The following is a 12990-nucleotide window of genomic DNA, read 5'->3' on the forward strand; positions in this document are numbered from 1 at the left end:
TGAAACAATGTTGCAAATATCAAAGGGAAAGACAGCAAGTTTTACCACAATTGAAAACCAATTGCTAGTCTAAAAGAAATGGGAGATAATGTCTAGATGCTTTTTACAGTGGAGATCAAGTTCATAAATTGTCTGGCTAGTGGATTGCGCAGTGAGATGGAACAGAGTAAATAGGCATTTCAACGTCATAGCTTTAGCCGGTGGTAACTTGTGGAATAGACACCGATTGGAATGCGGTTTTAACCAATGAGCGTCAAGGATTAGACCCACCCGTTGTATAAACCATACACATCCCATTACGTGAGAGGATGAAAGGAGAAAGTTTTAATGTAGCAGAGTGTATTAGGTGTTAGACAAATTTTCACAGTATGGTGTGTATAAACAACATAACAACATATACCCAGGTGTGCTTTGGGAGATGTGTTCCAGACATTCTCTCTCTGTGTTTATAGCGAGAACTATCCATTAAGTGTTATTTCCCTTAAACACAGCCTGATCCTCTCATCTCACCTCCTTAAAACTGAACCGAATGTCTGTAAATCTATCAACACACACCCTTACATAACAACTTTCAAACTATATTTCTGTCTTATTCTTAGCATTTGTATATATATATATCATGTACAATCTGACAGATATGGGCGTAGAAAATATGATGCACTTTTTCATATTTTGTATTTCTTTTAATGCTCTGTTACAGTAAGCTCCCCTATAATTTCCAGTAGTTTGTATGTGTGTCTCACCTTCTGCAGGGCTGAGTCCGCGGGCAGCAGAGATCATGGAGAGGGTGGGGCTGCTGTGCATGGAACGGAGGTAGTGCTCCATCTGGGGGTGGACGTAGGAGTGAGGTGGGCTGAAGGGGGAATCCCCCGTCCCTGCTGCGTGGGGGGACAGACGGATCAGAGAGATGCCGTCTGAGATGACCGGGCTGCCTGCTAGGCCATGATGTCTGGAAAGAGAGAGGGAAAATGAGTTAGTAACAGAAATCGAGTGAAAGAGACAACCATGCACAAGCATGAATACCTTGAAAGATTAATGCAAAACAGTGTTTTGTACAACAGGATTTTTGTGCATTGAGCAAGTTGAGACTGAGGGTCTCAGACTACACTCCTATGAAAAAGCCTACTGTTTGGGTGGGCACAGCCAATGTGTCTCTCGTATTAGTACTTAGCCCTGTTACGAGTCAGCACATCCATCCGGATGTAAACTGTAAAAAACTGAGGCGTCTTGTCGGCCACCTTCAAGCTACCAGATTAATAGAACAAGATACTGTGACTAAAGTTGACTCATTGATAATATAGCCCACAGGTCACAGTCAGTGGGATATAAATGTGTCATCTGTTGGCAGGTAACTAGCAGGTCTGCTTGTAGAAACAGCCAGGAGGCTGCTGTAACTCTTGATAGCTACTCCCTGAAGCCAGAATAGAACACTGAATACCGTGCCGGCTGTCTGCTGGCCGCTGGCACAGTTCTTTTAACTGTTTTTGGCAAAGCTTGTTCTTTGAAGGGGCATGCTACTCCTTGTGTTAATATGGTTGTTGGGTCTAATTGAAACCTCTGTGTGTGGTGAGCCAGGCAGTGCAGCACCTGGAAACAGGATTTAAACAAAGCAGGCCAGTACCACGTCCTCACCTCTCCACTCTCTGTCTGCTGCTATAGAGGCCTACAGGCTTCTCCTATACTACAGGCTTCTCCTATACTACAGGCTGCTTCTCTTAACCAAGGAGTAGATGTGTCAGGAGGCGTTTTTAAAGGAAGCAGGCCAGTACCACGTCCTCACACTTCATTAGTCTCCAAATTACCACTGTAATGACTCACAGTATGCTGTCCATTGGGGAGGGGGGAGGAGAGGGTTGATGAAGTGGGGCGGGACATGGGGGTGGATAGGGGAGAGTGGGATGGGGAGGGGGGGTGGGGGGGGGGTTGTGGGGACGGTGGAGTTGGGGGCTCAGCGTACCAGACTTCAGTCTGTTCAACTGATGAGTTGCAGGCAGGCAACACACAAAAACAACTAAAATGCTCTTGCTTTGAAGAAAAAAGTATTTGAAGCTGATATAAGTTAGTATACACAAAGATGTTTTAACATCTATTAGTTATAATGATAAGAATTCATATTAGATACTACTTGGAACTTAGACTTACAACACACATTTCCGTAGTAAATGCTGATATGTGCCAGGAGTACATGAGGTAAAGAAAATAGTTGAAATACTGATATGGCTTCTTGCCGTAAAATCTGTGGATTTGGTTATACTGATCTCTCACTGAAATCCATAGGGATGAGAAGCTGGCAGAGGCTGGTTGTGGGTCTGAAAGGTGGGTCTGAGATGTTAGCGTTCTTGGCAAGGCCTGGGTTCACCTCAGTCTCTCATTTATACCCCTCTCTGTATGGGAGCCAACCTGCACCCAACCCAACCCAACCCAGTTCTTGCTGCTCCCTCCGTTTCCAGTAAACGCCTACAGACAACCAGCCTTGTCTGATGGCCAACTTTCTGCCGTCAACCCCTCCAATGGACGGCCCATAAAGAGGTCTCTGTTCTGTTCTGGGGGAGCTGAGAAGAAACAGACGCTCCATACACAAAAACACAAGCTGATTCCCTCCCCTTGGAGCTTCCACACGACGCGGGTCTAGAGGCCTGTGCAAGTTCCACAGATTAGCGTTCAGCTTCACTGACGCGCCGAGTTCCGTAAAACTGGCACCAGAGTGCTCTTATCTGTCTGAGTAATTTACTACGGACCGTGCTGGTTGGTCACCGTCCTTCATGTTTAGCCACAGTGTTCCCGGTTATCGCTGCGCTGTGGGGGGAGTGTCATTTGGAGGCAGCGGTGGGATCTGAGGTGTGACGACCCCAAAGAGCCTTTAGAGCCGGCTGAGGCTGCGATCTCAAATGGCACCCTATTCCTTATATAGTGCACTACTTTTGACCAAAGCCCTATGGACCCTGGTCAAAAGTATTGCACTAAATAGGGAATATGGTACAATTTTGGACGTTGACTGACTCACCTGTGGTCCCGACCTCAGCCACAGAGAATCAACACAGAGTACACAAGTGAACATTTTCAAATGTGCCATTTCTTAATAAACATTTAAAGCCAGATAAGAGGCCAATGTTGTGTTTATATATACAGTGGTATTGGACTCCTTTCAAGTATTTGGAATATAAGTCAATAAACTTAATTGAAACTGTGAAATTGAAATTGGCTAGTTTGTGGAGGCTGTGAATGCTCTCTCTTATGGGAGCCCCCTCCTAGATGGAATCTAAACAAGCTTGAAGTGCAAAAATGATGAACAACAACTAACCTGACTGGTGCAAAATGAATTGGTCGTGCCCTACCTCCCAGACTTGAATGATGTATTTGATCAGAGCTCAACTGGAGAAATGACATACAATTGACACATATACCTTTCTTAAATCCCTTGAATTCCTTTGTTTCAATGGTGAAGCATTTCTGAATGTATTTTTCGATGGGGTTCTTTGAGCTTCAAAATACCGCAGTAACACATTGCAGTTTTCACACATAATCATCATCGAAACCTTATTTGTCTGTCACGGTATGACACAGAACATGTTAAAAAACACCATTAATCACACACGTGCGTGTTTGAGTCTTTGATAATGAGGTGAAAATGTACTACCTTGGCCTGTCAGGAGACAACAAATAGGGACCTCTCTGACAGCTACTATTATTGAAGTCTTGTCGATCCGCCCTCTTTCTGACAAGATGTTACTTGAACTGTTTCTCCACAGACAGGTCTTAGTCACAGACGGAGTATGTAGTTCAACAACCCTGAACAAACGACCCTGGGAGAGCAGTCTCTACATTAGAACCTGTAATTTAAAGAGAATTCCATCATACACAGCGCCATGGGTGGCTACCAGACTAAACTGATGTAACTGAAGTGGTCCTTTGTAGCTCAGTTACGCCAGGATAGAGGGTTTGATTTCCGGGACCAGCCTGACGTAACATGTATGAAAGAATGACTGTGAAAGGCCCTGCATGGTCAATCTGATGTCTGCAGTGGCCATACAGCATTTACTGCGATACGGCCTCTGCAGAATTCAGGGCATTCATACTTCATGCGCTTCCTGTTGCACTGCAGAGCTGTTGCGAAGGAAGTTTTCAAGAAAGTGAATTTGTGTTTATACAGGACCTCCCGGCCCCACCTACTGTCAACCAGCTATACGAAGCCCTCCACATTGTTACAAAATTTGGGAGGTGCACGGTGATGCAGTACGGAGCTCAATTTGGCACGGAGCTCGGTTTGGCCTCTGCATGCCTCCGGAGGCTTCTCAATTGCATCACCCCCTCCATACGGAGCCTCCGACCACATTTTCAGATCAAGCATAAATTGGCTTTAAGTCGCTTTGGATAAAAGCATCTGCTAAATGGCATTAATAATTTATTTTATTATTATTATTTATATTATGAAGTCATTGGGAGAGTGGAAGACAGACAGTCGTCTCTTTACCTTTGTCTGTAGCTATGCACAGTGCATTTAGAAAGCATTCAGAATCACTTTTTCCATATTTTGACGTTACAGCCTTATTCTAAAATTTATTAAATCGTTTTTTCCCCCCTCATCAATCTACACAATACCACATAATGACAAAGCAAAAACAGGTTTTTAGGAATGTTACAAATGTATAAAAACAAACAACTGAAATATCACATTTACATAAGTATTCAGACGCTTTACTCAGTACTTTGTTGAAACATCTTTGGCAGCAATTAAAGCCGTGAGTCTTCTTGGGTATGATGCTACAAGCTTGGCACACCTGTATTTGGGGAGTTTCTCCCATTGTTCTCTGCAGATCCTCTCAAGCTCTGTCAGGTTGGATGGGGAGCGTCGCTGCACCGCTATTTTCAGGTCTCTCCAGAGATGTTCGATCGGGTTCAATTCCGGGCTCTGGCTGGGCCACCCAAGGACATTCAGAGACTTGTTTCGAAGCCACTCCTGCGTTTTCTTGGCTGTGTGCTTAGGGTTATTGTCTTGTTGGAAGGTGAACCTTCGCTCCAGTCTGAGGTCCTGAGCACTCTGGAGCAGATTTTCATCAAGGATCTCTCTGTACTTTGCTCCATTCATCTTTGCCTCGATCCTGACTAGTCTCTCAGTCCCTGCTGCTGAAAAACATCCTCACAGCATGATGCTGCCACAACCATGCTTCACCGTAGGGAAGGTATTGGCCAAGGGATGAGCAGTGCCTAGTTTCCTCCAGACATGACGATTGGTATTCTGGCTAAAGAGTTCAATCTTGGTTTCATCAGACCAGAGAATCTTGTTTCTCCTGGTCGGAGAGTCCTTTAGGTGCCTTTTAGAAACTCCAAGCGGGCTGTTATGTGCATTTTACTGAGGAGTGGCTTCCGTCTTTCCACTCTATAATAAATGTCTGATTTGTGGAATGCTGCAGGAAGGTTCTTCCATCTTCACAGAGGAACTCTGGAGCTTTGGGTTCTTGGTCACCTCCCTGATCGAGGCCCTTCTCCCCCGATTGCTCAGTTTGGCCAGCTCTAGGAAGAGTCTTGGTTCCAAACTTATTCTATTTAAGAATAATGAAGGCCATTGTGTTCTTGGGGACCTTCAATGCTGCAGAAATGTTTTCGTACCCTTCCCCAGATCTGTGTCTCGACATAATCCTATCTCTGAGCTCTATGGATAATTCCTTCGACCTCATGGCTTGGTTTTTGCTCTGACATGCACTGTCAATTGTGGGACCTTATATAGACAGGTGTGTGCCTTCCAAATAATGTCTAATCAATTGGATTTACCACAGGTGGACTCTAATCAAGTTGTAGAAACATCTCAAGGATGATCAATGGAAAGAGGATGCACCTGAGCTCAATTTCGAGTCCCATAGCAAAGGGTCTGAGTACTTATGTAAATAAGGTATCTGTTTCTATTTTTAATACATTTGCTAAAATAAAAAAAATAAAAACAGTTCTCGCTTTGTCATTATGGGGTATTGTGCATAGATTGATGAGTCCATTTTTTTTATTTCATCCATTTCAAAATAAGGATGTAACATAACAAAATGGGGAAAAGGTGAAGGGGTCTGGATACTTTCCGAATGCACTGTATATTGTAGGAGGAGTAGAAGGTGGAGAGTGAATACAAGCCACACAAACTACAGTACTGTACATTTCCACTTGAGGTAATTGTTGTTTGCTTCACTGTATGATTACCAGCTTATGTAGCTACTCTCTGCTATCCCATTGTTGGATTCCTAGTGTGAGAAAAAGTCCATTTGGACAAGGGATTGCTTGTTTGAGCTTCAAAAACATATGAGTAAGTGCATAACTGTGTGTATGCATGTGGAGTACAGAGGATAGGGGAGGGGGATGTTTCTGTGCGGTCCTTTTGGTGTGGGGCAGGGCAGTAAATGGACCTGTACCTACTGTATTCAACACCTCTTTTTAAGTGGCCTTAGTCTTTACTGCAACTCCAGGGTGGTGGAACAAGGAGTTAAGGAAGCCTTTCTCTGGACAGACAGACAGACAGACAAATAGCAGCCTTTACCTCTCCTCCCCAACACTGAAGGTTATGTGAATTCAGGCATCCTGTTTCAGTGGATCTCTCTCTCTACTTTCTTTGCCTGGCTGTCTGGAACCGCCAACAAGTTAGTATTTGCCTCTCTGGCATGTTTTTCCCTACTGGCTCAGCAGATGAATTACGACGTGACACACTCTCGTCTGTACTTCTGGGCAGCCACTCCCATTGAGATAAATCACTATGGCTGTGTGTCAAATGGCACCCTATTCCCTATATAGTGCACTACTTTTGACAAGGGCCCATAGGGCTCTGGTCAAAAGTAGTTCACTATAAAGGGGATCGGGTGCCATTTGGGATGCAAGCTGTGTTACCCCACAGGGGCTGGGGATGGGGCTGCAGTGAGCTCCTAGTTGTTTTTGGGACTCTTCATCAGGATGCTGAGGATTTGGACTCAAACTTTGAAGATATACTATTCTTTAACAAGAGGACTCTTTGTACAGCAGACAAAGGAATGAGGATGACCTAGAAACCTAGTGGGGACAGTAGCTAGTATGCAAAGACACACTTATCTTTTATTCTGATTCAACTTGGTGACTTCTGCAGTTCTTCAAACCAAATTATCTAAATTTGCCAGATAAATCTTGACATTTTCAAACCATTTGATTGATAGCTGCTTCTGTCCTTTCATGAATGCATTCCTCGCAATAATTCACAGGAACTTTTCTTTTAAATCCTCCCATTAGTACTGAGTGAAAGCTAGAACCAACATCCTAAAAAACTGAGTGTCAATGGACTGACATCCAATCAGCATGCTCAGGATCAACCCAATCTTCCAACGCTAACCAATCAGCATGCTCAAGATCGGCTTCCCTTCTAACGCACGCTCGGGAACTGTACTTTAAACTAGAAAAAAACAAATAGCTGATCTGGTAAATCCATTTAATCAACACATTCCAAGCCTAGACTGATTGCCTGGTAAGCTGGACCGCATGTGTTTACGTACAGGGGTGGTGCAGGCCGCAGCTCTCCAGCTCCACCTCACTAAACCTTGGGGCAGAATTCAGTTCAGTTCAATGCTGCAATTTGGATCCAACTCCCAAAAAGAATAAATAGCGGTCCTGCTGATCTGGAATGAGTGGGGATCTGTTTTCCGCTTCCTCTCGTTGTGTTGCTGTTTATGTTCTGGGAACGGAAGGCTGGATTTTGGATACTAATTACCCCCTCCAACATGTTGGCAGAGAGAAGAGGCTGGCTTCCCTCTTCATTGACTTGTGGGTTCACACAGAGGATGCCCATTTCCACAATACACTTTAGGCCTACACCGCACATTATAAGCACTGTCTCAAAGCAAAGCTCTGTACTGTTACACTGTCTCAGAGCAAGCTAGCACTGTACTGTACTGTTGAGGGATGAATGCATCTTTCCCAAAATGTCCCAATCTTTCTCCAAAGAACTTCGCCAAATTCCCCCAGTCCAGACCAGCGAAATGCTCCAGGCATTTTACTCTTATGTCTTTGGTGCATCTAGCCATATCCATGAGTAACCAAGAGACCTATCTAGCCAGGTACTGACTGATGCAGCATCCCTCCCTAGGAACTCTGGTTCTGGTTCTTGTTCCTCCTGTTCTTTCCATGATATAGACTGACTAGGTGAATCCAGGTGAAAACTATGATCCCTTATTGATGTCACTTGTTAAATCCTCTTCAATCAGTGTAGATGAAGGCTAGGAGACAGGTTGAAGAAGGATTTTTAATCCTTGAGACCTGGTTTGTGTATGTGTGCCATTCAGAGGGTGAATGGGCAAGACAAAATATTTAAGTACCTTTGATAGGGGTATGGTAGTAGGTGACAGGCACATTTCACGCTAAACAGTTTCCCGTGTGTATCAAGAATGGTCCGCCACCCAAAGGACATCCAGACAACTTGACACAACTGTGGGAAGCTTGAGTCAACATGGGCCAGCATCCCTGTGGAACTCTTGACACCTTGTGGAGTCCATGCCCCAACGAATTTAGGCTGTTCTGAGGGCAAATGGGGTTGCAACTCAATATTAGGAAGGTGCTCCTAATGCTTTGTTCACTCAGTGTATATGGAAACTAGTTATAAACAGAGAAGGAACTGTTCCATAGCTAGCTCTGTTCTGAGGCGCTGCCAGCCAGGCATGAAGGCAGCATCCATCCCTTCTACCAGAGTAGGAACAGTCCGATAGCTGTAAATATGACAGCTCTGACAAAATGACCCATGCCCTCATTATTTTCCAAGCAAACAGTGATGAAGGGTCTCAGTGCGGAGCCGTCTTGTTCAGGTAGACAGGAAGCAGAACCCCTGACATACTGCAGTGCGGGTAACAAAGCGACATACACCACCGACATATGACACCGCTACTTAATTTGCAGAGCAAGGTATATGTAATTAGGGTGATTTTGGCACAGGCGGAGGAACAGACAGCTAGATCAGGGGCTTGATGAATTAGGGGAGCACTGTCAAGATCAAATCACATTAATCATGGCAGTCGGAGTAAGGACTCTGTTTTCAACTCCACTCGTCCTCCTCCCTGGTTTGTCTAGTGATGAATAGCTTTTCCACTGCAGGAACAAAGTATGTATCACCATCACCATCAGATCTGGGAATGCAAATAGAAGTCCCACAAACCTATTGATTTGTTTCATCCACCTCTTAGTTTTTTTTAAGATAAGCGGAGAAAGGAGAGGAGAGCTTGCAATGTTAAGCAGACCAAACTTTTTTGGTCTTTTCTGGGACGGACAACAAATTAAAAGGTGTGGACTGGAAAGAAATGTGTCAGTTTGGGTGGAGTCTGAATGACAAAAATAAACCCAATTTGGCCAAAGTTCTGTCTATCTTTCTTTCTTGATAGCCTGCCTGCCTCAGTCTGTCTGTCTGCCTGTCTGTCTGACAGATCCCTCTCTGTGGATCTCCTCTAATGTGTTGAGGATGTCTCTCTGGCAATGGTCCCTAGCGTTTCAGCGCACCATGCCAGCGGGACTACAGAGCTTTCCAAGTCCCACACCATGAAACAAAAGGAAGGGAGATACGAACGGAAATGTTAACATTCTGTTGTATTGGTGCTAAACCGACTGGTTCTTTATTTTCTCCTTTCTCTCTCTCTCAGTATCATCTGTCTTTAATATGTACCTGGCATTCTCTCCCTCAGTATCATCTGTCTTTAATATGGACCTGGCTTTCTCTCTCTCCGTTTGGAAAGGTTTCTCTCTCTCTGACTCGGATGAAAGGAGGGAGAGATGGCGGGACCACCGAGGGTAAATCACTACAGGGTGATGACTGACCTGCTCATTCACATTCTTGTAAAGAACAGGACACACTCCAGAAAACATTCAAGTAGATTCTCATTTAATTAAAGATAAGGTTTAACAAACTGAAACAGAAGCCAGTGCCCAACAATTCAGCTAGATCAGGTATTCCCAAACTGGGGTATGCAATGCCGTCGGGGGTACGCCAAATACAGTTTTTTCTTCACATTTTCAAACAGTCCATTTAGCTGCTGCTCATGTTGGTATCTGTACTGATGGCGCAAAAGCCATGACCGAGTGGAGTGGTAATGCACGTGCAAGCAGTTGCTCCCGACACCACATGGGTACACTGCAACATCCACCGAGAGGCTCTTGCTGCCAAGGGAATGCCTGACGCTTGAAAGACGTTTTGGACACTACAGTGAAAATGGTTAACTTTGTTAAAGCAAGGCCCCTGAGCTCTAGTGTATTTTCTGAACTATGCAATGATATGGGCAGCGACCATGTAATGCTTTTACAACATACAGAAGTTTGCTGGTTATCAAGGGGCAAAGTATTGACACGTTTTTTGGAATTGAGAGACGAGCTTAAAGTTTTCTTTACTGACCATAATTTTCACTTGTCTGACCGCTTGCATGATGACGAGTTTCTCACACGACTGGCCTATCTGGGTGATGTTTTTTCTCACCTGAATGATCTGAATCTAGGTTTACAGGGACTCTCCGCAACTATATTCAATGTGCAGGACAAAATTGAAGTTATGATTAAGAAGTTGGAGCTCTTCTCTGTCTGCATTAACAAGGACAACACACAGGTCTTCCCATCATTGTATGATTTTTTGGGTGCAAATGAACTCAAGCTTACGGACAATGTTAAATGTGATATAGCGAAGTACCTGAGTGAGTTGGGTGTGCAATTACGCAGGTACTTTCCCGAAACGGATGACACAAACAACTGGATTCGTTATCCCTTCATGCCCTGCCTCCAGTCCACTTACCGATATCTGAATACGAGAGCCTCATCGAAATTGCAACAAGCGGTTCTGTGAAAATTGAAATTAATCAGAAGCCACTTCCTGATTTCTGGATTGGGCTGAGCTCAGAGTATCCTGCCTTGGCAAATCACGCTGTTAAGACACTGATGCCCTTTGCAACCACGTACCTATGTGAGAGTGGATTCTCGGCCCTCACTAGCAGGAAAACTAAATACAGGCACAGCCTGTGTGTGGAAAATGATTTAAGACTGAGACTCTCTCCAATACAACCCAACATTGCAGAGTTATGTGCATCCTTTCAAGCACACCCTTCTCATTAACCTGTGGTGAGTTAGTCAACATTTTCAATGAACAAAAGGTTTTATATGTAAGATGGTTAAATAAAGAGCAAAGTTATTGATTATTATTATATTATTATTTGTGCCCTGGTCCTATAAGAGCTCTTTGTCACTTCCCACGAGCCGGGTTGTGACAAAAACTCACACATTCTTATGTTTAATAAATGTATCGTATAGTGTGTGTGTGGCAGGCTTAGAATGATGGCAACAACAAAACAAAAAAACATTTGAGAGTGCGCTGACCCTGGTGCTAGAGGGGGTACGCAGCTGGAGGTTGAATGTATGAAGGGGTACGGGACTATAAAAAGTTTGGGGATCACTGAGCTAGATGCCTTGGCCATAAATACTCTCATTCTGCCCTCCTGTGCAACACAACTGGTGCAAATCTGAACTTAAATTCAAACCACTGCTTTATGAATTACTGAGCACATTAGTCTTACTTACCCATGCATGGCGTGGAGGGGGTGTGGCTCGTAATGGTACCTCCCCTCGTGGTGACGCATATCGATTGGGATCGGTGTGTGAAACGTGGGGAAGAGATGGTGAGGACCTGTAAGAAGAAAGAGAGGAGGGAGAGAGAGAGAGAGAGAGAGAGAGAGAGAGAGAGAGAGAGAGAGAGAGGAGACAGGGCAAGCAGGGAGAGAAGAAATCCACTTCAATAAAGACTTTCCACTGAAATATTTGAAAGGTTAAAAACCTAAAAGCTATAATGCAGCAAACATAACCACTTTAGAGGGCTGGCTAAGCAGTTTTGTGTCAAATATTGGCACTATCACACATGAAGAAGAATGACTAAATAAAGAGTGGTCCTGAGGAATCCTTCTACATCTCAAACATGAGAGATGACAAAGACCTTCTGCGATCCAGCCCTTTGAACTTGGCGTGTGTGTGTGTGTGTGTGTGTGTGTGTGTGTGTGTGTGTGTGTGTGTGTGTGTGTGTGTGTGTGTGTGTGTGTGTGTGTGTGTAGAGGTGCCCATGTGAAGGAGTGCTACAGTCTGGACATAAACAAGGAACAACAGCATTGAGATGAAAACCTCCCTGCTATACTGGAGATGCTCACCTCACAGGCAGCAGCTACAAGCAGCAGCTAAACCATTATTACCCTACACACTAGTAGTGGTTCATGTAAGAGGAGAGAGAGCACTTACTTGCTGTTCTGTGCTGGAATGAGTCAAAAAAGAGAAGCAGCAGGCCTTTCACCAAGCTAGCTAGCTAAGGATGATGTACTCCTGCTCTATACTTCCACAGCATGGGGTGTAACTGTACCTTTTTACAGTTCCAATAATACCAGTAATTGAAACCTTAAATTACAATCAGTCTGGTCTGGATCGTTCGCCCCGGGTACTGTGTCCCTTAATAGCGCTCTATGTGTAAAAGGGATGAAACACACAGTTATTTCACGATGAGTGTGTTTATGTGAAAGACTAGAAAAATGCACAAATCAACAATTTCCTGCCATAAAAAGGTTCATAGCTCAGGGGACGTCTTGTTAAAAACAACAGACATTCATTAATTAGTGTGATGAATGCATCTGAGTCTGAGCCTGTTTAGACCCTCTTTAGCTCCCTCTCTCACTGTCTTTAGGAATACTTTCTAAGTTGTAACCAGTTCAGTTTCTCCTCTTTTAACATCCTCCCCTTTTGAATGTATGCTGAATAAAATCAAAGCGTGGATATTCAGCAGCACATGCCACCCCAACAATTGCCCTGATTCTACTCCACAAATGGGATTAAGTGAAAGCATATGTTTTTATAACTGAATCCAGGCTAGTGTGTGTGCATTGCAGTGAGGAGAAAGTGAAGAAGGAGAAAGAGGCAGCGGCCAGGCCGGCTCTCTTGGGTTGGCTGGTTGGTCTCTGGGATCTCTGTATTAAGATTCTTTGTGTAGCATCATGCGCT

At 44.2% G+C, this 12990-nt stretch overlaps 1 protein-coding gene across 1 annotated transcript in view; it reads right to left on the reverse strand.

Annotated features, from left to right (window-relative positions):
• gli2a (GLI family zinc finger 2a) overlaps positions 1–12990 on the reverse strand; it is a 103095-nt gene that overhangs the window by 31318 nt on the left and 58787 nt on the right. The window contains exons 3-4 of the mRNA XM_014173702.2: positions 11536–11641; positions 744–949 (exon numbers count right to left, since the gene is read on the reverse strand). Coding sequence (XP_014029177.2) covers positions 744–949; positions 11536–11641 — 312 coding nt within the window. The remainder of the gene's footprint in view (positions 1–743; positions 950–11535; positions 11642–12990) is intronic.

Source organism: Salmo salar, chromosome ssa25, assembly GCF_905237065.1.
Source record: "Salmo salar chromosome ssa25, Ssal_v3.1, whole genome shotgun sequence".
Lineage (NCBI taxonomy): Eukaryota > Metazoa > Chordata > Actinopteri > Salmoniformes > Salmonidae > Salmo > Salmo salar.